The sequence below is a fragment of the Copidosoma floridanum genome, unplaced genomic scaffold (assembly GCF_036245765.1).
Source record: "Copidosoma floridanum isolate Cflo_tuat_1 unplaced genomic scaffold, Cflo_Japanese_pri ptg000014l, whole genome shotgun sequence".
Lineage (NCBI taxonomy): Eukaryota > Metazoa > Arthropoda > Insecta > Hymenoptera > Encyrtidae > Copidosoma > Copidosoma floridanum.
This window is the reverse complement of record NW_028321891.1, coordinates 9,470,256-9,496,287: the sequence shown is the minus strand read 5'-3', so window position 1 is coordinate 9,496,287 and position 26,032 is coordinate 9,470,256. Positions and strand designations below refer to the sequence as shown.

Below are 26,032 nucleotides of genomic sequence, written 5' to 3'. Positions count from 1 at the left end.
ACGTCTGCGTGGAAATATCGGATTGATGCAGGTATAAGTTTGGGCTGGCCAATGTTGATGTTCTCATTAGTTTCGAGGATCTTGCTTTGAAGCTGATTTGATATGTTATTTGAATGTTCGGGCACTGAGTCATTAGTTGGATGTTAGGGGTATGTCTGGGAAAATTTAGATATCATTGATTCTCATGACGTGTTATGTTTTCTCTAGTCCAGAAATCAGAAGGGCCATGTCGGAGTGTGCGTTTCTTGGTATTAGGCAGATGGTTTTCTGAATGACTGTTTGAAAATTCCTTGATATAATGAAACTGTGGTTCTTTGCAGGAGAGGCCACAATTCTTCCAAAAATGGTAATAATTACAGTGCACATTTTTGCACCTTTCGGGTATGGCAACTAGATAGTGCATCTAAGGTCTGTAGCAAATCCTTTACTTATTGTTGAGTTTTCGTTTTAAAACTTTCACAATACAATGTTTTATGGAATCGAGCAAGATTTGTTCAAATTTCCGAATGTGATAAGGATAGTGATATTCAAAAGAATAATTAATTACACAAATTTTTCAAAACCTTGAGATTTTCATGCAATGATACACAACTAAAAGATATTTCTGTAATCTGTTTTGCAAAATTAACTGTTTATTCGCAAGATAAGGAGCATCTCCATGTTGTGGTGATAACAATACTTGAATAAATCTCATGACAGTTAATCCGCTGTTTCGTATTCAACGAAAAAGAAAATACAAAGAGGCTGATATCGATCGACATCGGTATCAAATCAGCCGATAACGTTCAAAAAAGAGCGAGGGGCAGTAGATTTTTAGTTGCTCGAACGTACGAGCATCACCTTTATCGTTCAATGATTTTAGTTTATCATCGTTACCGTAAACTTCAATAAACACACTTTACTTTCTTCACATCGACCTGCCATCAAGAAGCGTGTAGCACCAGCGGCTCCCTTCTTCGGCTTTTGAGGTCATCATCGCCGTGGACGCTTTTCTGCTGCTGTTCTTCCCGTCTTTGCTAGTTTTTTCGCTGCCGTTTACGTGCAAGCTCTTTAAGACAAAAGGAAACAGGACTGGAAAGACACAGCAAAAAGGGTGAGATGTGAATATTTAAAAAAATCTGATTTCACGAGCTCAAAATTTTTAGAGCATTAGTGCTCACCAGACTTTGTAAGCACAATTTGCTTGCACACTTCGTAAGGGCGACGGCCCGAATCAGTACTTTTGGCTCAGCCAAAAATCCAGGTTTGATCCACCGGGATCAAACGTTTCATTTTTCTTGATCAGACAAGAACACGTGTTTTATTTCAAAATACACGAGTTTTTTTTTCCTGAGCTCACTAGTATTAAATACTCTTGCTTTTTTTTTTTCTTATTTGCTGTGGTGATCTAGCAAATTTTTCATAGTAAATATACTGTAAAGCTAAATTGTTTGTTTTCTCATTTAATTAGATGTATTCTTTTGTAAAAAAAAAGATTTGAATCCTAATTCAATATTTTTAAATTAAATAGAAAAAATTAATCAAAAAACTGATACAAGAAATTATCCAGGTTCTCTGAGAAGACGAGAAGTTGTGACTCAATATTTCAATAGCTGTTTAATATTCCCAATCAAAGTAGGCTGATCTTTCAAAAACTGTAAAAGAATATTGGACTTCAATCATTTGAAGCCACATTATTTAACGTTTGTTCCTGTATTTTATCATCAATTCCAAATGTGTTCAGGTGAGTACTTTTCAAATAAAAAATTTGTGAAATTCAGAAAACCGAGAAGCTAACGATTTTTAGCACTTTTGTATGATTATATGAAAAATCGAATTAGATTGTAAAACATGAATTAACAAAATTACTTTCAAAGTGTCCACAATAAAAGGTCATCAAACAACGAGAGATAATGACCTTCGAGATTTGACATCTGCCTTACGAAATAGGTTTGTCAGCGATGAGTTTGAAATAGTGAACTATTCAGTACAAACATTATTGAGTCCTGGTGAGAGCTACTGCGGAATTTTAACAAAACTAGATGTAACAATCCACAAAAATAAAGATACTGAAGATGAGAGTCTGCATTTAGTGATGAAAAAGATAAACCCAGTCGATAGATTTTTTGAACAGAGTGTGGTCTTTAAAAAAGAGGTTCTTATGTACACTAATTTGATTCCGACATACCAGAACCTGGAGAAAGAATTGGGGATCAAAGAGAATGAGATTATTGATATTACCCCAAAATATTATGGCCATCAGTATTCGCGTGAAGAAAATCCTGATGTGGTCGATGCAAATGCTTTATTGTTGCTTGAGAATTTGAACTCTCACGGATACTACGTATGCGATAGATTTTCAGGTAAATTTTTGATACGTATGAATATCATTTTATTAGCTCTCACTACGATTAGTTTTTTAATTTTATTTTGGGTGATTTCGGAAGAGCAAGAAAATTGTTTTGATCGAACTATTTTTTTTAATCCCCTTTTTTTAAACGAGTTTTTAAGGTAAAAAGGTTTTTATTCAAAGTATAAAAATAGTGTATGTAACATTTGTGATGACAAAAGAGATTAGTACAATACTGCCAAAGAGAAATATAAAATTTCGTTTCAGGCTTGGACTTTAATCGAGCAAAAACAACTCTATCCGCATTGAGCCGATATCACGCTCTTGGCATCGCAATGAGGCAAAAGCGACCGGGTGACTTTGAAAAAATCATCGGTCAAATGAAGAATCAAGGTATAAACATTGTTCACTTCAAAAATATATACGAAAACCACCGCGAGGCTCTAAAAAACCAGCCCAAATTCGAGCAGCACTTCTCCAAAATTGAGTTCAGCTTCCGGAACCGTAAGAACACAGACGGGCCCTGGAATACCATAACCCATGGCGATTTACGCCTAAATAACTTACTGTTTCGCAAGAAAAGTAGTGATAGAGCAGAAGACTACGACGTCAAACTGATTGATTTTCAGAACTGTTTCTACAATAGTTTGCTCAAAGACGTGATGTACTTCTGGATCACTAGTCTGGACGAAGATACTCTAAAAAATAGACTTGACGATCTGTTCGACTTTTACTACGAGTCGTTCGTGTCGTGGCTGAGGAGATTCGACTGCGATGTTGAATTTTTTTCAAAGGCCGAGTTTGAGAAAGAATGCAAAGAAGAGGCCCTTTGCCATTTCATGGTTTCCATTGTCACCCTGAAATTTGCGTTGCATCAATTTGGCGAGGAGGCTAGCAATCACGATGCTAATGAGCTTGCCAATATTGTGTTACAAAGCGAGTTGAGCGAAGCTTACGTGAAAAGATTGCTGATAATTGTTAATATTTACGAGAGGAAAGGTTGGTTTTGATCTTTGTTCAATTTCCTCCGCGAGGACGCCACCCATGTACAATTATTAGGTTCAATAAAAAGCACAACGTCGAAATGGTTGATTTTATTGTTTATTTTTTTTTTTATTTTTTTTTTTAACATACAATGACAAATAAACTCTTTTAGGTAAAGTCGTATGCATTAATGATACATAAGAAACATAATTTAATAAAATACAATAAGTTCAAAATAAAACGTAACTTTAACACTAATAATTTTAAAAAAATAGACCATTCTTGCACAACAGAATCACGTGGAAAGGGTAGATTCCGTCGAAGGTGAGTTGTTTTTTGGAAGGAACTGAGGAAACTTGAAAGCTTTCAGCCCTCAATTATGGCCGAAAACAAAGGAACGGCTGCGTCGTGTCTTGCCGTTGATAAAATAATAACTTGTACATTATTGGCGTTGGAGTAGAAGGTAGGGTGGAGCTGATTTCTCGGCATGAGGTGGCAGTAGCGACTACGTTATAATGCGTGTTGGCATGCGAGCCGGCAATCGCCAACATGTTCTGTTGACACGCACGTCCCTCTCTTTCTCCAGAATATACCCTACGTAAAGTAATAACTAGCAGCTTTTTTCCCTTATCGATTTTAGCGTATAATTTCTTTTTTTATTATCATTATTAAACTGCCCCAACCATGGAACTGCGTATGAAAAATTACAAATTTTAGTACAGAAAATTTTACGTTTATCTGGATTGTTGTATCTTATATGTCCAAAGACGAGAGTTTATTATCAGGAAAAATCATAGTACTTTTTAATATCATCTGTCTTGACTTTACTAATTTCCGAGCCTTGGTTGAAACTGGGAGATTTTTCAAGACTATTAGACGATAACTCGAAGTTGAAAAACAGATTTTAAAATAATAATAAAATTCAACGTGTAATTCTTACGATACCATTGTCTTAGAAAATATGGTTAGTTGACCAACAAAACTTAATTTAATACAGAACGTCATCATGGGAATATTACTTTTTAAGCTTTGCAAAAAAAATAAAATAAAATAAAATTTAAAAAAATGATAAAATCGCGAGCTATAAAACAGCCGTAGTCGTCAAACATGATCAATGGCTAGGAAATATTTACGGTTATTCAGCATAATTTTTTGATCCTAGCAATGATGGACATCTCTCCCTTTCTTTAGGTCAAGTAGTCAATAATATTGAGATCCATATCCTTATTTCTCCCCAAACGTACCATTTCTTGTTCATGAGCTTACATATGAAAGATCTACATTTTTGTGATAATGTAATCTACAAATGTTCGATAACTTACTATCTACAATTTGATAGTCATATAAACTTTCGTAACTTTTTTTATCAATCAAATTATTATACTTTAAGATGGAAAAAAATAAATATCCACTGCTTTCTCCAGTAATGGAAAAATATGTTCCCTTGGTGTATTATTGGCGTGATAGAGCTTCACCATATTATGATGACGATAAAGACAACGTAGTGTTACTTTGCGCGACTTTTAGTTCTAAAAACGTATGAACAAATATAAGTAAATTTAAAGTATAAATATAAGTAAAAACTGTTTATTAAACTCGTACCTTATAATTAAATTAATGGAAACACGTACATTACTAATTAATCTACATCAACCATAGCATCTATAAAATTTTCAACAAATTTTTAGCCACAAAACAATTACTAAAACAACATACTGAACAAGAAACGCACACCGTCGAAAATATAATTTATTATGAACAAGAAAAAAAAATATACCGAGTAGACGAAGCGCTCTAATCTTCATCAACATTAAAAACCAGTCACGAAATTCGCAGCGTCAGCAGGGTGTCGAGGGATTCGGGCTTGTGCGTGTCGACGGGCCTCTATTCGATAGGCAAAACCGCCCAACCCTCCTCCACCCCCCTTTTTTTCTTTATCGAGCGTCTCCGTGTTTTATTTATTTTTTATTTTTTTTATCTGCTATCCTTCTTCCCTTCCATCCTCTCATTTGTCTTTCATATTCTCGCAGCAGGCTACTATTAAATAACTAATTAGTATGCGATTTGTAATGATATATATGTATATATATACGCGATGTGCGTTACACAAGGAAATTATAAAGGATCGGTATCTCAGGTGATAGATTAGGCCGGCCCTCCAACGTCCGATACGCATAAACTACGCCGTATACGTGCACGTGTGTTATATGCGTACGTGTATGTATCGTTGCTTTGCTATACTTTCTTCTCTCCTTCCACTTTGCTGTTTTTACTTTTTCCTCGACGTTATTATTAAGGTGCGAATACATATGTACTAGGTAATTAGTTCTCAGTGGGACTAATGAATTACAGCTGGCTTAATTTCATTTTGATAAAAAATTACACCGACAGCGCACATGAGATTTGTAATTAGCGAAACGGGGCAGAAAAGTGCATGTCTCTTTGTTTGTTAAACCAAGTCATTACGTTATTAGTGTCCTTTAATTGTTTCACATCCAAAAAACCCTGATCCGGTTAATTTGTACGTTCAAATGACATCCCGTCGAGCCATCGCGATAAACATCGAAGCGAACGGCTTATCTACAACACGAGAGACTTCCATTAAGATAGCGAGCACTCAAAAACGTTTGCGTGTGTGACATGTCTTTTCGAATTTATAGCTGATTATGTGGTACTTTTTTCCCAAACTCCGTGCCGGAGTCGATCCCCTCAATCTTGGCCTCTCGCGCGTTCTTACGATCCCCCCAAAAAGCAAAAAAAACCGTATAATATATACCGCCAACGACAACGCCTACATGTTACAAGCGCCAAAAAGGTACAGCCAAGCGGAGCACGTGACGCGGCGTGTAATGAGCGCGGCCAGCAGCATGTAACCTGGCACCACTTTCAATTTATTCGCGATTATCTTCAGCCCGCAGTGGCATTGTTCTCGAAAAAGCCATGGGTAAAGAAGAAGAGGACAAGGGGAAGCTCGAAGGTGTCGAGCCGATCTCTGGACGATACCGTGTGTCTCTCCCTCCCCCCCCTTTTTTTTATTCTCCTCTCTTCCCCCGCGAGGTGAGCAGAATTTACCAGCGTAATTGGCAGTTCTCCTTTTGCACCTCGCTCGTGTGGGTCTTTCTCTCTCTTGTTTTCGTGCCGTAACAAGATCGCAGAATATCTGCTCGAGAGAGATTTTTATCGCTACCTCCGCGAGGATTCCCCTTGAAACTTTGGGTCAACGCGATCCTGATCGGCTCGGCTGTGATTTTCATTGTGATATACGTTTCTTATTGACTACCGATACCTGCACCCCTTGTTCGATTTAAGGGGACCGTTGTACCCCACGAAGCGAGCAACATCGGTCAAACTCAATTTATTGCGATAGTGATGCAAAGCTTGTCGATTTTCATACGTAGAAATGAAAATTATTCTTTACTCGAGAGATGATCATCTGGTGGTATCCGTCATCACTTTGAAACTGTAAGCCACGGCGCGTCGAATCCACCGAATGTTCATTCATCTGTAAAAACAGTGGTTCATCAGCCAATCGAAAGGAATTCATCGAAATCGAGTTAAGAGGAAAAAAATCGTGAAAAAATACACATCCGCGGGCAGAAAAAGCAACCACCGTACGTACACGTGTACATCTGTAGGACAGAGATGCGTGTTGAGAGATACGCGCTGATTGGGTATCGACTGGGCCGAAGGGGGAAAGAGGAGCACGTGAGCTCGGCCTCTCCATTTAATACAGAAGTTAGCCGGGAAGACACTGAAAAATAGAAAATGAGATTTTCCCTGGCTGGCGTGTGGGCCGAGAAAAAGTGGCTACATCGAGGGGGAGGGGAAAAAAAAGTTGCGGAGCGCACAGAGACGTGCTGAGCGGACTTTAACGCTGAGGAATGGTGGGCGAGTCGAATATTGGTTCTTTGGATTCGATTCGCGAAAAAAGTTGCGGGGGAGAATCCGGTGGAGGGTTAATGAACAGATTGATGGAGCTAGATTTTTATGGCATCAAACGAGGGAGCAAACCAAACCCGACACGGATAGTTTCCACCGGTAGACAGCATAAATCTCCCAACTGGACGTAGATAATCTGCTACTCGTTTTTTTTTTCTTTTTCTTTTTATTGCCAACACATTTAAAGCCATCTTTCTTCCTTTTACCTACCTCTAAAAAAGCTCAATCAATCTCACGAGTATTAAAGTTGGGATAGTCCGTCGTACATGTAGGTGTGACCTATTTGCCAAAGTCTTGGCAAAGACATTTAACGCTCGAGGAAGGTCAGGTGTCGATATAATCATCCTGCCAGAGTGGAGCTTGAAATTTCCCAAAATGACCGGTCCACTGGCGATACTGCTCTAAATTACAACATCAGAGCAGAGAAGAACGTAAACCAAGTGCGTCAGAGAATATTTGCGATGGGAGTTCATAGGGGGGGGGGGGTATCAAGGGGAGTGGCCCGGTGGCATCAAAGAGGCTATAATTGGAGGTCAGGTTTATAGGGATCTATATTTAGGCATGTGGGTCGTCTCGCGGCTTTTGGAAGTATGCGAGAACCAACGGTAAAGACTCATGTGAAGGGGTTCGGTGAGAGAAGAGAGAGCTTTCTCGTCCTTGCCGTTGGCGTCGTCGTGGGGTGATGTGGTTAGAAAAGAGAGGGTCGAAAGGAGAAGAAGACCAACCTCTTAACGTCAAGGAAGCCACAAGTTATTGCACCATTTGGGTCACTTATGGGAGCAGGCGGTCTACAGTCCTTATTATCGAATGTTACCTCCGAAAGCACCTCCTGCTACATTTATTTTACTATACTTTGGACGGTTTTGAGCATCAGCGTATAAAGGAATAGCATCGATAAAAATCTTTCTTTTTCAAACGTACCGTAATTAAATATCCTACAGTTTTATACTTGTAAGACACATTTATGTTGTACTACAAATTGTACAGTGTTTAGGATGATTTTGTAATGATGTTGGAATAAATAAAATGTAAAATATTGTACAATGTATACAGGTGACACAAACATATTAGCTGGCGATATCGCGATAAACTTACTCCATGGGTCTCGGTGAGTGAAAGCCGTTTGTCGAGATGAGCTACATGTATTAAAATATACTGATTTAAAGATCTGCTGGTTTTCCCACGCAACTGGAGCGGAAACAATTATTTTAACCACGATGTATCACCTTTGATTATTCCCATATTTCCAAACCCACACTGGCTACTGAGCTGCAGCATACGTAATTTCTTCAGAAAATTGAACAAATGTCGTCAGGATTTTCTCACGCCTTTACCGTCGTATACCTTCAATAAAAGATATAAAATCCGATACATAGGTACTTTAAAGTTATTCATCACATTGTATATACTGCTAGTGTGTTTATAACATTTTAGTTATACTGAAACTGTATGTGTCAGCACTACCATTTTAGCAGTGCTCCATAACCGAAGAAAAAAAATTTTAATCCTTTGTCTTTCTGTCGTCTCATTTGAGCAAGTTTTAGGTCGAAATGGACAATTTGTGGAAAATTTGTTTTTACAATTTATAAACAGTTAAAAAATATTTTCTTAACTTTACAATCACACCATTTTTTCACTTATTGTAGAACATTAAGTTCGAAGAAAAATCAGTTTCAGAGCTACGTATGAAAATCTTTATTCAAATTTATTTTACCAATGGATGAACTTTTCGAGGAACTATTCGTACATTATTGTAAAAACAGTTTTTCCTTGACCATTAATGCCCTGACTGCCACGTACGAGAAGTTGAGTACATATCAGAAGAAACACTAAAAAGTTCCAATAACAACTGTAATTACCATCATCACGATTGTCATCGTAGCACACTACCTATGGCGTATCGAATGAGCAACAAGTTCAGCATCAAAAACCACACACACAGCTCACAGATCCCTGTACACTGTGCAAGGAATATCTCGTCATCTTATGGTATGTAACGCTCACCAAGCAAAACAATAGAAACAATTTTACAAGGGCCCACCTACTCCCCCACCCACAAGTGTATCCCACAACAACGGAACATTGTGTATAGGTGGTGTACAATAACAACGCGACAACCATAACGATCTCAAAACTAAAAACAGGTAGCCAGCTGGGTATCGACCTCTGCTGCAACTACTTCGAAGAAAAAAAAAAAAAAATCGCGAGAATGAAAGGAGAAAAAAAGAGCCGTGATAGGGTGTAGGGGAGAAGGAGGCTCGACGTTCTCCTGCGACATTGTCGCGGGGAGCATACAGCGCAACAACGGCAGTAGCAACAGTCCCACGTTATTATTACCTCGTCCAATTATCGGCGGTTCTCCATTTCGTCGTGTCGTCGTCGTCGATCGTAGAAATCGATAGCAGGGACGGAGCTTGTACACGAATATCCACACGCGTGGTGAGCTCAGGAGAACAAGGCAAGAGGGAATATGTTCCCTCGCGTGGAAATTCTTCGCTAGAGCGGGAGGTTGAGGACTCGGCAGAAGAAGGGCACTTTGGCTCTGAGAAGTTCCAGAAAAAAAAAATACATGTAGCGTGGGGGTGAGAAAACGGATGGAGACAACGAGTGCAGTTGCAAGGAGAGCATTAGCGATAATTTCCATACTTTCTTCTTTATTTTGCGTTTTTTAATTGACTTGTGTGGGTACTGGAGCTTATTTCATCTCTAAAGCCCACTGCTTCCAAATATCATTTATTTCATCTTAGAACTTTAAATTCGGAGTGGATTTCAAGCTCTGCATCTAATGTTTAGTAAAATAATACATACATTTATCAAATCCACGTTTCATCAACACTAAACATAACACAAAATTTAAGAAAAAAATTTCTCGCTTAGACTTTTCACATCAGCAAGCTTTGTTTTTTCCAATTTCGTCGTTGCATACCACATATTTTTGTATAATCTGCTTTACTACGTTTCACTGCCAACTGGAAATGACATCGTGATGTACAGTAGCAACAGTAGCGCATCAACACCCTCGGAATTTCCATGTCAAATAGACGCTGTTCATACACGTATATACACACCTCGTGGGTCACATTATGCATAACGAGGACACAAACATCCGCAGAGATCAGCCCGGCTATGATGCACTCGCGCGTGGACTCGTAAAACAGACGCACTCAACGCGCGAGCAGCGACGAGACAGGGCTGGCTCTTTAAAAAGCACCCATTGCGTGGCAGGAGCAGTTAGCTTCGACTGCTCCCTTCGTACATGCTACCACATTATGCATAAATGCACGCTACAGTCAAAGCACTGCCAAGTGCATCCCGACCTTTTTTTTTTCCACTCACTCGCGCATATATTCTCATCACTATGGTATGTCGCCTGTGATCGGATGACTAACGGAACACGTGAGTTGGGTACAGTATACATAATATGTATAATATACGAATAGAGTATTGGAAAAGGCATGCGTGTGCATGGGAAGTCACGGGGATGAGATGATGTGTCCATAAAAGGGGTAAAGAAAGGTAAAGACATGCATAAACACAGCTTGTTGGCGCATGGTAAGTATATGTGGGAGTATCACCACTGACAGGATTTCTCTACCTGATGAGCAACGCGAGGATGGGTACCATGAGAGGAGAGTCAACCTCTCCGAACCGAGCTTTTGAGCGAAGGTTGAATGGAGGGAGGGCTGAGGAAGAGATTTAGAAAGGAGTTCCAAAGAGTAGTCGAACGAGGGAGGGGGGGGGTAGCTGAGTCGAGGGTAAGAGCAACAAAAAGGGTGACGTTGCGTGATGAAGAACAACAAAAAAAAGATTGATAGGTTGTGAATGATAATATTGACTTTTAGGCCGGGGTGCGCTCTCGTTTCATCTTTGTTACGTAAAGGATACTCGTATACGAGAGTTTGGGGTGTGGGGAGAGAGGAAAAAAAAAAAAAAAAAATCAGGGTAACCTGCGGTGGTATATGTTTACGGTTCAATCTATATTCGTAGGAATGAGATAAAAAGGAATCAGGTGCTGCACGTTGGGTTTCAACGATTTTGTACTTTTTGGCGTAGACGGTAGCTGCAATCTCTCCCTTTATACGGACTAATACCGGGGACAGGGCGAGACACATACGGGGTGAAAAGTGCATGCGAACGTAAGCCGTGCAGTGGGCGAGGAGGGAAAGAAAAGAAGACGTGCACAGAGGAACATGTAGAAATGGAGAATGGGGAGTACTGTATATACCTACGGCAGCATTCGGTATACGTGTATCCGGAGGATTAGGTGCGACGCCGGCGGGCGGGAAGAGCTCCCGGGAGTAGCCCTTGACAGCTTAATGCCGATCAAAATCCGTAGCCATTTAGAGGCTCCCTTTCTCCTCCCACGGATGTACGCGTCTTTTCATGCTTTTCTGTTCCTGTCTGACCCCCACATTTTTTTTTCTTTTTTTTTTTTTTTCTTTTGCTTCGTTTTTCCCCACACTTTTCTTACAGAATCGCATTATTCGCAACTGCGGATGACCTCTTCGATATTCCAAGACTGCCGATCCCCTCCCTTGGGTGCTACGTTTGCCAGGGTTGGACCATTTTTCCATACGAGAATGGCGTTTCGCATTTTCTCACTCCCTCCATCTGATATTCCGTTGCAGCAGAAGCAGCTTATGCGCGACATTGCGCCTGCATTTGTTGTATTCTGATTTAAGCTGGTAACCGTGCAGTCACACAAAAATTAAGAAAAAGGTCCTTAACTATGGTGCAAAACTTATATTGTTAATTTTTTGCATTGAAATTTAAAGTGAAATTTAAGTACAAAGCTGAGGGTCACCGCATTGGGTCACTTGTAACATTCAAACATCGCTCTTGTTTTTCCTTTACGTGGTGTTTCATGTCTGACTAAAGTACATTTTTTATGAAAAGCTCATGACTTTTACAAAATTTTTTCATGTATAAAATTATCTCAGGAATTATTCACTTACCCACGGAAATCAGCTCTACAATAAACTGAAGTTATAATCGCACGAGCCTTTTTTCTACCACAGCAATAATCAACAGAATATACACTGCCACGACGATAATAGTGTCGCTGCCTCATGTTTTTTTGGTACGAAATTGTCGCTGAGAAGCAACGTCAGATCTATATTATTCTTTATTTGTCCTTTCTCTCTCTCTCTCTCTCTCTCTCTTGTTCCTTTATTCGGCCCCTCGTCATATAATTTATATACGTAATTGATAAGCCGATGAGTTCTTCTCTCCAAGTCGTAATGGCTGTGTGCCGCTGGCCTTTTAAGCGATGCACGCCAGAAGGGGCCACGTGGCTTTTTAAAAGCTTTTTCATTAGCATGCGAAAATCCACGCGCGTTTAAATTCAGATTTCGCTAAAAGCCCAGGTGCTAAAAAGTTTTGCCCCCTCCCTCCTCGGCCCTGCCTTGGAAATTTTTCGTTTGTCCGTGAGGTAAGAACAACTCGATTAGGAATTTTTCAACTCTTTCAAACAACATTGGAACTTTTTCTTCTCTTTCATTCCATACCTCAACCGTGGACTCGGTTGATTTCGTATACAGTTACCTTTTGAAGAAAAAGCATCTATACCATACAATTCGATTCATGCATTATTGAGTTTGTGAAAAATGCCGAAGTCGAGAATGTCCGGATCAAATGTGAAGAATAATACTGCATAAAAGAGAAACGAAAATGTGGCGAGGTGTTAGCGGAAATCTATACAAAAGAACAGCTGTTGGAGGGTATATAGATGGTTGGTGTTAGGGAAACAACGAGGATGCAGTAGCCCCCCTGGGATACGAAGATGCATTGAACCACCCGCAAGAATTGATCTGTATTGAAAAATAAAAAAACAAATACCTTCCCGTACTTTGGAGCCGAATAATAAAATTGACGGGAATAACTTTCGTGGATGCAAAAAGGACTAGTAAAATTTTGTTTTTTTTAAGGAAACTTATGGCATTTATTATAAGAAAACAAATTACTTTACTTTGCGCTAAAACGATGAACGAATAAACAGTTGTGCGTAGCAAATATTATCAAGCCGCAAACTGTACACACTTTGGTGCCGAAAAGCCATACACGTATAGAAGCACGTCTCTGGGAAAGCAAAACCCGGGAGCTTTAGCCAATGTAAGCTTCTACGGGCTGCTTCTTTTTGGACTTTTTTTTTCTCTCTCTTCTTCTTCTACTTCTTACGCTACTACTCTACTGCTCTCCTACGCGTTTTGCTTCTCGCTGAAGTCGGAGGATGCAACGGTGGAATCAGTTCTTAAGAAAAGACTCACGCCATACAGGACCAGTGACAGCGGTATATTAGCACGAAAGATTTTATAAATATATACCGTTGAGTAGGTTAGTTATACATAAGCTTCTGCAACAAAAAAAAAAGGATCGTTAAGAAGTTATCGTATTGGATAAGAAGAGTGACTGTAAAATATTACTTACAAATAAGGTACACTTTTGATTCATCCATGTAAGTATAGCAGTCACTAATAATTTGGTAACAATATACAAAAAATTTTAGTAACAAAAGCTTATGTACCTCAAGTATAGCAATATCTCCTGTACATGATGCACTGTGACGTATAAAAAAGAAAAGTCTTTGTGTATGCAAAATAAAGGGAGTTTGTTATACATTTTTTTTTTTTTATTAAATATAAAACTTTTATCTGTAAAAAGATTACAACGGTGCACGAATGTATGGTATCAGGGGTGCACAACAGAAATCAAGAATTGCAAAAAAAAAAAAAAAAAAAAAAAAAAAAACGAGAAAGATAAATAATGATCGTGAAATGGCGGAGAGGTAACATTGATTGATTGGTTTTCGTTGAATACCCCAGTGGTCATGCGTCATTCAGTTTGTGCAGTACAAAGTAGAATTGATGGAAATAAAATCAAATATGTGGCTGAGCTGCTTTGGTTCATTGAAAACGATCAAAATTTAAAAAATCGTGACTTGCCAGAGCTTTGTGTCCAAGAGGTAGACATTTGTTTCCATTAGAATTTTATAACTTCGATCGTAAGACTGGCGTAGAGGAACATTATTAAACAATGGAGAAAATCACATTTTTTGACAAATTTTAGTATTTTAAAAAAAAAATGTCACTTGAGTTACCTTGTAAGAAACTGGTACATGTATGCATTGTCAAACCAGAAACAAACCGAAAACCCAACTCTCAAAAGCTTTTTAAAGAATTATACGAATAACTCATCATTTGCACAGCCAATTTCCTATCAATTCAAAAGAAACGAGTCTGTCCAACTTCAAACTTGAAAAAACTTACTTAAAAAAAAAAAAAAAAAAATACACTTCTTTCCTATCATCACGTGCTCTGATAAAGTCAGATATACCAAATGCACGAAGGATAAACAAGAGGGTCCGTATCATTGTCCGCCTTATCGCATCCGCGACATGTGCGTGATTCAGACTCACGCGTCTGTGCTGACGAGTACAAAGAGCCCGGAGTTAACGTTGATTCACAAAGCACCGCGAGTTGCTCTGCCTTATTTTAAAGCTTTCATGCAGTCCAGCATCATTTTTCAAAAATTGATAGCTGGTAGAATCCTTTTGCCAGTCCATAAGAGATTTTTATACGGATACAGCGAAAAAATTGCTTAAATTTTTCTTGTAAATAAGATATTTTCGGTAATTCTTCTTCAAATGATGAAAATACCAATGGCAAACACGTGAGAAGACAGTACCGTAAATCGATCTTTCACAATGAGAACACACGTCCTTAAACTCGAATTAAAACGCCAGAGATGAGCAACAGAGCTCGTTTTGATCCGCGTGAGCCGTGAATTGCCTCCAAATCCCTTAATCCCTTCAAGCCCATTAAACATGCAAAGTCAACATCTGTATTCCAGCGGCGTACAGAGCCGCCACGGAGAGACCGCACTCGTCGATATTTTATATAGAGCGACTCTGGATGGTATATACGTGCAACTTATACCCATCCGCTCAGGTAAGTACATGTGTATAAATCCTACGGTTTTCTATATACACCTGTAACATCGAGAAAATCCAAGCGATGCACCAGTAGAGAGCGTATAGTATACACCACCCGAGCACGAGAACACATGTGTCTCGGGGTAGAATTACGGACGGCATGTGCGATCCTCGGAATTTAGTTCGCGCGCGTAGCCTACGTACACTGTTTGCGAGGAGGTTTACTCGAGCTCCCGTACGACCATCCAGTTGGGGGATACATGTGTGCAGCCAAAGCCGGAACTACACCGCTGCTGCTACCTTAACCCCCCCCCCCCTCAAGAAACCCCGTATTTCTTTATTATTTAAGAACTCCGGTCGCCTCGACCCCGAATTCACTTTGGCGACGGCGTTTTCAGTCCCCTCGGGTATTGGCTTTTGCCCCTCCCCGCCCTTTTTTTATTTCCCGTACGCTGAATAATTCGGCGTGGGGCTGGATTTTCATCCGTAACAATCTATACGTGCTTTTATTATCAATTCCCAGGTCTGACGGCGCTGGGTGTAATTTTCAATTTGACCGAGAACGAAAAAAGGTCTTTTGAAGCAATATCATCGTCGTCGTTTCAGTCAAGGAGGAGGCAGCTCATTACTGGTTGTTAGACAGCGATAATATCGTAATGAAACATTTTCGCAAGTTAAATTTCAAATTTGTAATACCTACCTGGAGTTGGGGGGGTGGTGGCAACGAAAACGTCCCGGAAAGTAGGGATGATAAGTGAAGTTCGCGCTTATAACGTCAGCAACGGGGGGCAATGCGAGCTCGTTAAGGCGGGCGCGAGAGCGAAATAGTAGCGGAAAAGTTGAGCGCGTGGGGTAATTTCCGAAAAGTTAGGTAAATTGGAAACGATGATGCAGAGTGCGCTTGGTATTAGTTTTCGGTGGGCATCCGTGTACGGGAAAAAGAGGAGGCTGCTAAACTTTGCACCAGCGAAGAACAAGAACTTTGGCGAGTTATTTTGGCTTATCAGATTTCGTGATTCATACGCTGGAGACGTGCACGTATGTGTGTGTGTGTATGTATGTTTATCTGATATCTCCCACAGCTCTCGCTGTTTCGTGTGCCTATGCTGTACGAGTTTGCAGAAATGCAGGGTGACATTTCAAGCACCAAAGTAATCCACTTTTGTCGAGCTTAACAAACATGTTTGCTTCAACTTGCATCGGACGAGGAAACAAGGCCACTTTTAAGACAATATTTAAACGTAATCCATGAACATTGAGGAACAGCGACAATTTTCCTCGTCTGACATTGTATTTTTATCATCACGGAAAAGTTTACTCGTCAAAATTGTAGATTAAGAATAAATTTCAAGAGCAATCACATATTAGAACTATGTTTGTGGAAAACTGACAGTGACAAGTTCCCTAATAGGGACATTCATGAAATTTCATGCACTCATGAAGAAGATCAACAGAAGGAAAGCTCCTCAAATCAGTCCAATCTTATTACCCTTCCCCACCATTTAGTCACATGTTGGTTGTCTCTCAAAACTGTATCTTCCAAAGTCTACGTCGCCTCCAATAGTTAAAATACACAGAAGTATGCATTGACTCGTACTACTTGTTTTTCTCATTTATCTTTTTTTTTTTTTGTTAAAGCCTCTGGCGTAGATTCTATTACTACTAGTGAAGGTGGCATGGAACTATAGTTGGCGCCCAGACGGACGTACAGTGCATAATGTACATAGTCCAGGAGGGTAACGATACACGCGTCCTGTCGAGGATGCACGTAATGTATATATGCGTGTTTTTGCTCATGTGTGTACGTATAGGATGTTTTTCCTCCACGTTTTACCTCTCTTTCTGTGCGTCTGTTTGTGCAAGAGTGTGGGTGAGCGCACTGGCAGCCGAATGGGTTCATTTGCTGAATGGCGAGCGGAAAGAAGTTTACGTCCATTCCCTCCCGCTTGCTCGCTCTCGCGCTTAATGTAGTGTTATAATCTTGTTTTCGCCGCGGCCTCGGAGCTTGAGGCTGATGTATACGTATATACATACACTGCGGCTCTGATGCCGTGTTGCACCGCTACGCTTGAAAAATGTATCGTCGGTGATTTCTGTTTTCGCGGCGGAAAACGAGCCACTTTGTTTACTTTTCCGCGTCTCGGTGAATTTTCATTTCCCTGATTGGAACAGTTTGTTAAGAAGCCAGTCGGGGGTATGATTGAGAACGTCATTCGGGTAGATTTATGAGCCAAGTAATAAAAGTTTTTTTATTTTACCACTATAGGTGTACTTTTTTCATATCATTGTAACTATTTTTTACAATTTACGTTATTGTTATTCATGAGTTTAACGATACATCTTACAGTCTGTCATAGTGTCGTTATGGCCCTCGTACTCACTGCCACATAAAGGTTCGGATATCAAACTATTTATCGGTATACAGACATGATTGCAATATAAGTCCAAGTATGTGATTCTTGACGTTCATTGCAATCCAAAGAAAAAAGTCACTATACAAAATAGCACAAGCTTAAAAATCATTTTTAAAAAGAACCGAAATTATGAATCATCGTGGTTTATTGCGATATCAAGTTTAATTATTCTTTACTTATTGATCCAACGAGTAGACTGATGGTTAAAAAAAATTTTTTCTTGAAATCCTTACTCATTTTTTTTCCTCAAACAGCAAGAAATTCGTACAGCGCACGACATTCTGTAAGTTTCATGAGCATACTGCTTTTCATTGGCATATTTTTATTAATTCGACTCAAAGTAAAAAGTGGAACATCCAAAAATAATGCAAGTCCAAGCATAGCCAAAAATAATACCTGTTCCCACAAAAAAAAAAAAAAAAAAAAATTTTAAAACACTGCACGGACAAATAAAAAAGTCCTTTCAGAAGAAGAGCTGCCGCTCGACAGTTCACCCGTCGCTAATGGAGCCTCATGCACGCACCGAGATGGAAGATACCACGGCGACCCCCCGAGATCAGCAAAAATTACCCGTGCCTAGAAGGAAAAGAAGAGGCAGAGGGACTGCACGTGTATAATATATGCGTACGTGTACTTTTTTAGCGTATACGGTGTCTCCTTCACTCGATAACATCGACGGAGCTTCGAGGATGCGCACCGGGAATGTATATAAGTAAGGGGGAGGGGGAAGCTCAATGTACCGCGCGAGGAGAGCCGAATGATTGATCGAGCGCTTTGAAAGGCACGTGTTGTAATTATTTTGCGCGCACCTTTTTTTTTTTTTTTAGAAAAAGACGAACGAGAGTCGATAATGGGAATTCTGAATATCACAAGAAGAGAGCCGGTGGTGTTGAGAACCAGTGAAAGATAATAATATCCTGCAGGAAAGGGGGTAAGGAAAATTAATGATTATGTGAAAATGAGGAGAGAGAGAAATTTGCCGATGACTAATTGAAGATTTTAGCTCACGCATGTGGTAATTAGTTTATGAGATTAGCTGCTATTTCTTAGCTCATTATATGGAGGCGGAGAGATGTCTATCAGATGCGAATTCTCCGAAGAGAGGAAAATTTCTCTTTTGCACTTTTACATTTTTCCTGTATTAATGACTTTGCATTATCTTTCAGAAACTCGGCATTTATTATAAATGAGGGTTTTTTGGAGTTGAACAGTTGATTACATTCCTTTTAACGTAAACTTACACGCGGAAGTTAAAATTTTATAAAACAAGTCACGCTATTCTTTTCTAAATTCTGTATTTTTTGATAGCTTCGCTCCAAAACCTCTAAAGTTTAATTTAGTTCTCTTAAGACCGTTAACGGACAATTGTCACACATAGGAAAGAGTCAATTTTCAATATTTTTTGGTCAATTTACATAATTGATGTCAACTTGTAATCGGACTCATATGCGTTTGAATAAAAATTCTCATTTAATGTAAATCCCGCTCACCAACGATCACTTTTGAATTCACCACAACCTGCCTGCAAAGCACTCGCTACCTGCTCAGACACAATTTGATCCCAGCTTCCGATAAGCAAATTCCTCTCTCTCAAAAAAAAAAAAAAAAAAAAAAGAAAAAAACATCCCGGTACCTTTCCTCCTACAGAGGAACACCCGTAACACTAAGGAATGCGCTTTATACCAACATACGATTCGGCAGGGAGTAAAGTGCGAGCGGGAGAGTAACAGCTGCCGATGGTTAAGTGCAGGAATAATGACGAAACGGAAAGAAAAGGAGAGGAGAAGGAGCACTTGGTGTATAATGCCGGTGGTGGCCCCAAGGGCCTCGAAAACCATCAGAACAAGAAAAAAGAGCCGCTGAAAGTAAAAAGAAACGCGCGAACGCACTCCCGAGGTATAATATCCTGCAGCAAAAGGTAGCCCCGCAACGTTATGTACATTTTAACCGGCCCGCACGCACGCCAGCTCACTCTTACATTCGAGGTGGATGACTGCACTGTGCAGGCTATTTCGCTGCAATGTGCACAAGAAATTTTTAGATTAAAGTAGAATCGGCATAGATTTTTTACGCACCTTCAGTTGAAATGCATGTCCAATTACCTTTTTTTGTCTTCAAGGTCGAGGAAGTGGCAAATACGGGGATTCAATTGGGAATCCTTTGGAATCAAACGAAATTCAATTATTATAATAAGGCACACGCGATTATTTCACATTTAATGTACGATATCCCGCCAACAAACCAGTAAGGAAAAGTAAAACAGGAAAAAAACAACTTGGCAGTAAAAAACGCGTGTATACCTACATTATTTACCGTGGCATTTCAAAGACCGGCACAGCGACTCTTATAATATACACTATGCGCCCTTTCAGCTACATGTGTACGCGCATGGAAAAAAGTTATTTGCTCAACACTAATTAACTGGCGGCGTCTATGTGCTGCCGCAAAACCTTGTACTTAGCGCCGTACAAAAGTCTTTTTGTGCGTACACGAGAGAGAGAGAGAGAGGCTCTTTTGGTGCACGCGAGACTAAGAGAAAAACACGGAAAAAGAGAGAGAGTGAGAGAAGGTGCACCTTCGTGCTTCCTAATTACAACATTTTCCGGCGGCTTCGTTCTACTTAGCGTCACATAATAAACCATCCCCGAGGAGGAGACGCTCGCGAGTCCCTTACCCTTTCATTCCGACTCTTCTCGGCAGCCGTGCAGTTTCCTCCTGTCTAATAACACACTCGCGGAGAGACGATGAGGAAAGAAGGAGAGACAGCCCGGCTTGCGGAGCGTCTCCTCATTTGCATTCGTTATTCTTTGTGCCTCCTTCCTGCTTATTTAATCCCTCTGCTCTCCTGGCGTTCCTTTCAATTCCAGCGTCTACGCTCCTTATCTCTGCCGTAGGTCTGCCACTCTACTATTAAACATCAGGTGTGCAAAAACTCGCTGCCCTTATCTCCTACTGACTCAATGTACCTCGACTTTTTCGTTGCTTTTTTTTTCTACCTCGAATCTCCAGCATCTCGAGAAAGTTGTGGAATGCTCGTTACAAGAAAGTTTGACCTGAAAATCCCTTGTTGAATGGAAAATTCCGAAGAAAATCCCTATACATAGCTGCTCGACAGAATGGAAGATGATGTAACTCGCAGTTGTATGCAAGTCGTTAGAGGGTCCTATACACGCCAGCTGGGAAGCTAGCTTTTTTTCTATCATATTCCAGGGTTTATTAAATTTTTCAAGGATAACAGGGATCGTCTTCCAGTTTCCACCACGAGGATATTTTTGTAATGTCTTTACAGCTTATTGAGGTCATATACAGAGATGATTCACTGATATCTGGATTAAATGCGTAATTTTTATCCTCTAATGGATAATGTGGAAAACCTTTATTGGCAGCGTACAGCCCAATTTATTTACAGATTATTTAGCCCGAGAATGCACCTTTTACGGTCCTCGTAATGCCGTTTACAACTCTAATTAGCCAACTCATCAAGGCAAACAACGAACCCAACAGAGAGAGGGTCTAATGCTACCTTTGCTCAAAGGAGGGTTGAGAGGGAGAGAGAGAGAGAGAACAGGTGCGTTCCTTTGCTGGGCAAACGTAGGCATGGGGTTCTAAAACGCATATTGTAGCACGCACCAGGCCTCATCTCTCGGAAAATAAGAGACTTTGACCCCCGGGCTTTGGGTGCCAAGGTATGCACGCGCGTGGCTTGCGGGCAAACGCTGGTGGGATCTCGACGCAGAGGGTTAACGAGCCAGAGAAAATGGGCCGGAGGACCGGCTTTGAGCTCGTTCGTTCGGCCTGTTTGCTTCCGCAATTTGGAGCTTTCCAGAGATCAGTTTTGTTCGTGCTCCGATTTTAATACCATACGGGGGTGATGTGTCTGTGGGGGTAAACAGATCTTTACGGCCCCGTTTCTTCTCCTTCTTATCCCTCCCGTGGTACCTATTCTGCTCTGCAAATATACGATTTTGTGGTGCTAATGGAGGGTTGCTTTGTCGCTTGATGATATCCCGACTTTTGTGGGGTATTTTCCTTTGTGGTGTGCATTTTTTATGGGCTCGGAACTTTTGTCGGAAGGGTATAATCGGATGGCTCTTTGGGATGAAAACGTGAATATTTTAAGGAGCAGATTATAATATATAACGAATTGAAGAGTTACAGAGGCTTTGGGTAATAAACTTTGATTCGCTCCTTACTTTAGTTCGGAATCTTCGGAACTACTTTAATATGGACAAAAGTTCTCCGTGGAAATTTTATGAGCAACAGTTGGAAATTATCAATGACTTTTGGATGAAAAAGTTTTTCCGTGGGACATTTATGGTTTGTTCGTTACTTGGACTCGTAACTCTCGTTATATTATGGCTTCCACTATTCCACTTTAAACATTTAAAATCATTGGAATAATGAAATTTGATTCAAACTTTTTCATTGAAAGTTTTCCATTTGCAACAAAAATCTTTCCAAACAATTTCGACAGGGAGTTTCATCTTAAATAAAAGAATTTTTGTGTAATCATAAAACAGGTCTCGCGAGAAGAACCCCTTATTCACGAGTAAGAAAGAGAAAAAAAAAGCTTCGTTGCGAGCGTCGTCAGGCTTTGAATTTAAAATGTTCAGCAAGCAAACAAACAAACGCGCTCGCTGCAATATGTCTCGCCAACAATAATCTCCGTACTCGTATGACACAATGCATAGGTACGCAGACTTGGGCTGAAAACTCGGGAAACTCCAAAATTCAATCTCCGCTCTTCAATTTTTGTTTGCCGGTCGTCGTCGTTGTACCATTCGGTACCTCGCAAATACATGTCTATACACGAGCGGCGGCCCATAAATACGAGTCAACAGTAACAAGAGACACGAGGGGGGGGGGGGGTGCAAACATAAACGACAACGAAAGAAAAATCTCGTGACTTCCGTATGTTTGCCCGTGCGATTTCCAGGGAAAATTCACTCTGGCACCGAGTACACACCTACATAGGACACGGACGCGTGTATTACGCGCTGCACCTTTCCGGCTCCTCTTTTCTAACGACGCATCTCCGCAATAATCACCCCGTAGGCCCCTCTCGCTCCCTCCTCGTTGTCTTTCTCCGCGGGCAACCACCTGTGTTTACGCACGTGCGTGCCAGACTTGGGCAAGGATTATTAAAATGCAGCCCACTCCTTTGTGAGAGGAGCGTGACCTATCCTGTTTCGCGCGCACTTTGACTTCTTGCGAGTCGGAAAATGCGAGCGAGGAACACGCGCTTTGCGCCTGAGAAAACAAAAACGGGGCAACGAGGCGTCTCGTCCTTTTTTCCCCCCGATGTGCACGAGTGTCGGTCTCTCTCCTCGAAATTGAAACCGGGCCTTACACCAACGGTGTCCTTTGAAATTCAAGGATATCCTTTTTCATTCTCATCGTTAGTATACTCGAAGAATTCTTGGTTGAAACTGTAACGAAAAACATTCACGGATATATCGAGAAGCAGTCAGATTATCTGGATAATTTAGGCTACGCTCCTGATTCCTTACGGTTTCGCACTCTTCATTCTCGTATCATACATTTTTTTGTTTATTTTTTAAAAAATTAACGGGCAAATATAACTACCGTTGGTGCCCACTACTAAAGTAATTTATAGTATTACAAGTTCCTGCGTAATGATTTACAATCCTCGTGAAAGTTTACATTTGGAGAAAGTTTATTAAGCTCTGCACCAATGGGACTTTTCCAAACTTGGGCTTCTTTAGTGCCAGCTTGGCCTCACTTATTTCGGTCAAAATGGAAGTTAATTCTAATTCGGATGAAGGATTAATAAGGTTTTATTATTAGCCCCTTGACTAAAATATGAATTTAACATGAATACGATTCCGGGTCAACGATCGCCTTTGGTGTCTCAACGAATAATTTCCCTCCAAGACCGAACACAGTAACGATTTACTGCACTAGTTATCACAAAAAAATGAAGCAATACTTATTATTATTACCATACAAAAATTATCAGCCTATTCATCCATAAATTCAGGGGTAGACGTTGACACTCAAATGATTTAATCCAAGCTGAGTTTTTAAAGTCTGAGACTTATTACAAATGAGTAATGAACTTTGATAATATTGTGCTGCATACATTACTTCAGCATAAAAAGAAAGAGCTCGTATGTAGATAAATACATTGATAAATTACTTAAAAAAGGAGAGTAAAATTAAATCGAACGAACCGTGAGAAAGGCTACATTTTCGTCCTCAATAGCAGAATAAAACGTCATAGAATCTCTAAATTAGTGATGTCAACCCAATTTTTCACTCATAGGATTCACGGGGTGTTGTAAAGTCAAATTTATTTCAAACAACATTGAGCCCGAATGGAGCATGCGGGACAAATGAAAAGGGGAAGGATGAGAAGGCACGTGAATCTCGACGTCTCCCACGCGTCCGGTCTCTCTCTCTCTCTCTCTCTGTTTCTCTTTACTATTTCCAAGAATATCGGCACATATGTGGACTTTCGACGGGCACGCGTCGCCTTTATCATTTGCTTCCACACACAACGTACCCGTACAAAGGTATATTCGTGCGACGATGGGTATATCCGAGTGAGTGCTCACGTGTAATGGGAAAGAAGGGCTGAAAAGTCCAAATTGAACGTTTATACGGTTGTGCTGAAGCCGAGCTGATTCTATGTGTGCACAAGCATTGTTTGGCGTGCTTTGGGCTATTGCTGACTTTGGGGGCCATTTTAAACTGGGATGGAAACAAATGGTGAGACCAAACGTGCCCAATTTCAGTAGTTGTTGTTTGCAACTTTGTGACCAAATTTATTAGATTCTGGCCAATTAGTTTCTGTAGATGGAAAATTTATTAGATTTCGACCAATTAATTTATATAGATGGCAAATGCTGTTGCGCACACAATACGTGGAATTGAAGAATATTATTTCATTTTTTTGCCATCACCATAATTTTAAGGTAAACGTATAGATGCATGGCATCATGAAAAATTTACATGGTAAAAATTACCCTGAAGTTGTAAAATTCCTTCTGTCCCCGGATAGTATAGCGTTGATAAGTTCAGCACTTTACTCTGTCAAGTAATAAATAAATTACTTCACGATATTGTCATTAATTATGATCACTCCTTGTGTTATATTGACATGGAAAAATGCAATTTACAGGCTTCACGCGCGAGCACCTCGACTAATGCGAGAGAGCAAATCGAATCGAGGAAGAGACCAAATATGGACACATTTATACGAAGGACCCACTACAGAAGCGATATAACATAGCGCAGTAACATTATGGACCACAGAATCCCCCACGCGAGAATAAGACCAGGGGGGAGGAAAAATACATACAATCAATATCGAGGATCTCGTGTACCACTACACACAAGAGAGAGTAATCGGTACTCACGCTCCCGTTAATCCCGGGCCATTTGACATTCCCTCGTTCCCCCTTATCGCGGTCGTTCAATGCGGCCCGCCAAATTTTCCGCATATCGAAAGAATACGTGTGCAAGCAATGCCTCCATCATTTCTCCGTAATATACCGCAATCGCATCGCGACAGGCGTGGCGCGTCTTCCCGAGGCACGTGCGCTATGTATATACGTGCTCTTTCCGTAGAAATTCGTCGAAAATGCCACCCTCCCCGCGTACGTGTACCTGTATACACACGTTTATACCACCTATATAATATACACGCGTATATTATACACGCGTCCGTGGACGCACAATGGCAATTGTACCGCTGCGGCTGTGAACGCAACATAATGGGCGGCAGCATTATAAATGAGAGAACGTCTGCAACTAATTTGGGGCACACGTTGCCGGCCGAACTAAAGGAGGGTCGGGGGGAAACGACATATAACTCTCGCTTCGAGGCCCTTCTCGCTTTTATACTTGTACGCCCTCCGAGCTGTATGCATCGTACGTTCACTGTACGGTTCTCTGCCGATGTGCTCTGTGGGTTGTGTTGCTGGACCCCTGATGTTTGGGCGTTTTACGGAAGCAGAGGAGCCGTGCACTAAGCTAGAGGTGCCGATCTATACAACACGCGTGAATAGGACACGAACTGGTTGTGGGTGTGGACGAAGAGGTTGGGACGATTTTTTTTTTTTTTCACGGAGGAAAAAAGTGGTTTTATGTAAGCTGTGGGGACAGATGTGCTTGTACGCGTGGGTATATGCTCGGGAATTTGTCACTGGGGCTCGGTTACTTGGTAAATATTACGCAAAGGGGGCGTAAGTAGAAAATGATCGTTTTCCAACGTTTTTACGAGGCGTTTGGACGGCTAATATCTGTACGAGTCATACTATGAAAAGTTTTTAAAAAATTTTTAAAATCTTGAGACCAAACGAATTTTAATTTAATGCATCTCGAATTTTTTGTAGGTTTAGTGGAATGAAGGGGGTGTAATCGATGGGTTATTGATAAGGGGCTTCTACCGAAGCACATCTCTTTAAGAGA

General features: G+C 40.5%; 1 protein-coding gene across 1 annotated transcript; it reads left to right on the top strand.

Moving 5' to 3' along the window:
- Positions 1-1,713: 1,713 nt before the first annotated feature.
- On the top strand, positions 1,714-24,766 carry LOC106635896 (uncharacterized). The gene is made up of 4 exons (XM_089592138.1): positions 1,714-1,723; positions 1,857-2,342; positions 2,597-3,328; positions 24,741-24,766. The coding sequence occupies exons 1-4, from the start codon at positions 1,714-1,716 to the stop codon at positions 24,764-24,766; spliced, it is 1,254 nt and encodes a 417-aa protein (XP_089448264.1).
- Positions 24,767-26,032: the final 1,266 nt, after the last annotated feature.

Bases quoted from the DNA above. Each gene is read 5' to 3' on its own strand.
- LOC106635896 (XM_089592138.1), top strand. The intron at 2,343-2,596 runs GTAAATTTTTGA...ATTTCGTTTCAG, and splicing joins CGTATGCGATAGATTTTCAG to GCTTGGACTTTAATCGAGCA. The intron at 3,329-24,740 runs GTTGGTTTTGAT...TGCAATTTACAG, and splicing joins TAATATTTACGAGAGGAAAG to GCTTCACGCGCGAGCACCTC.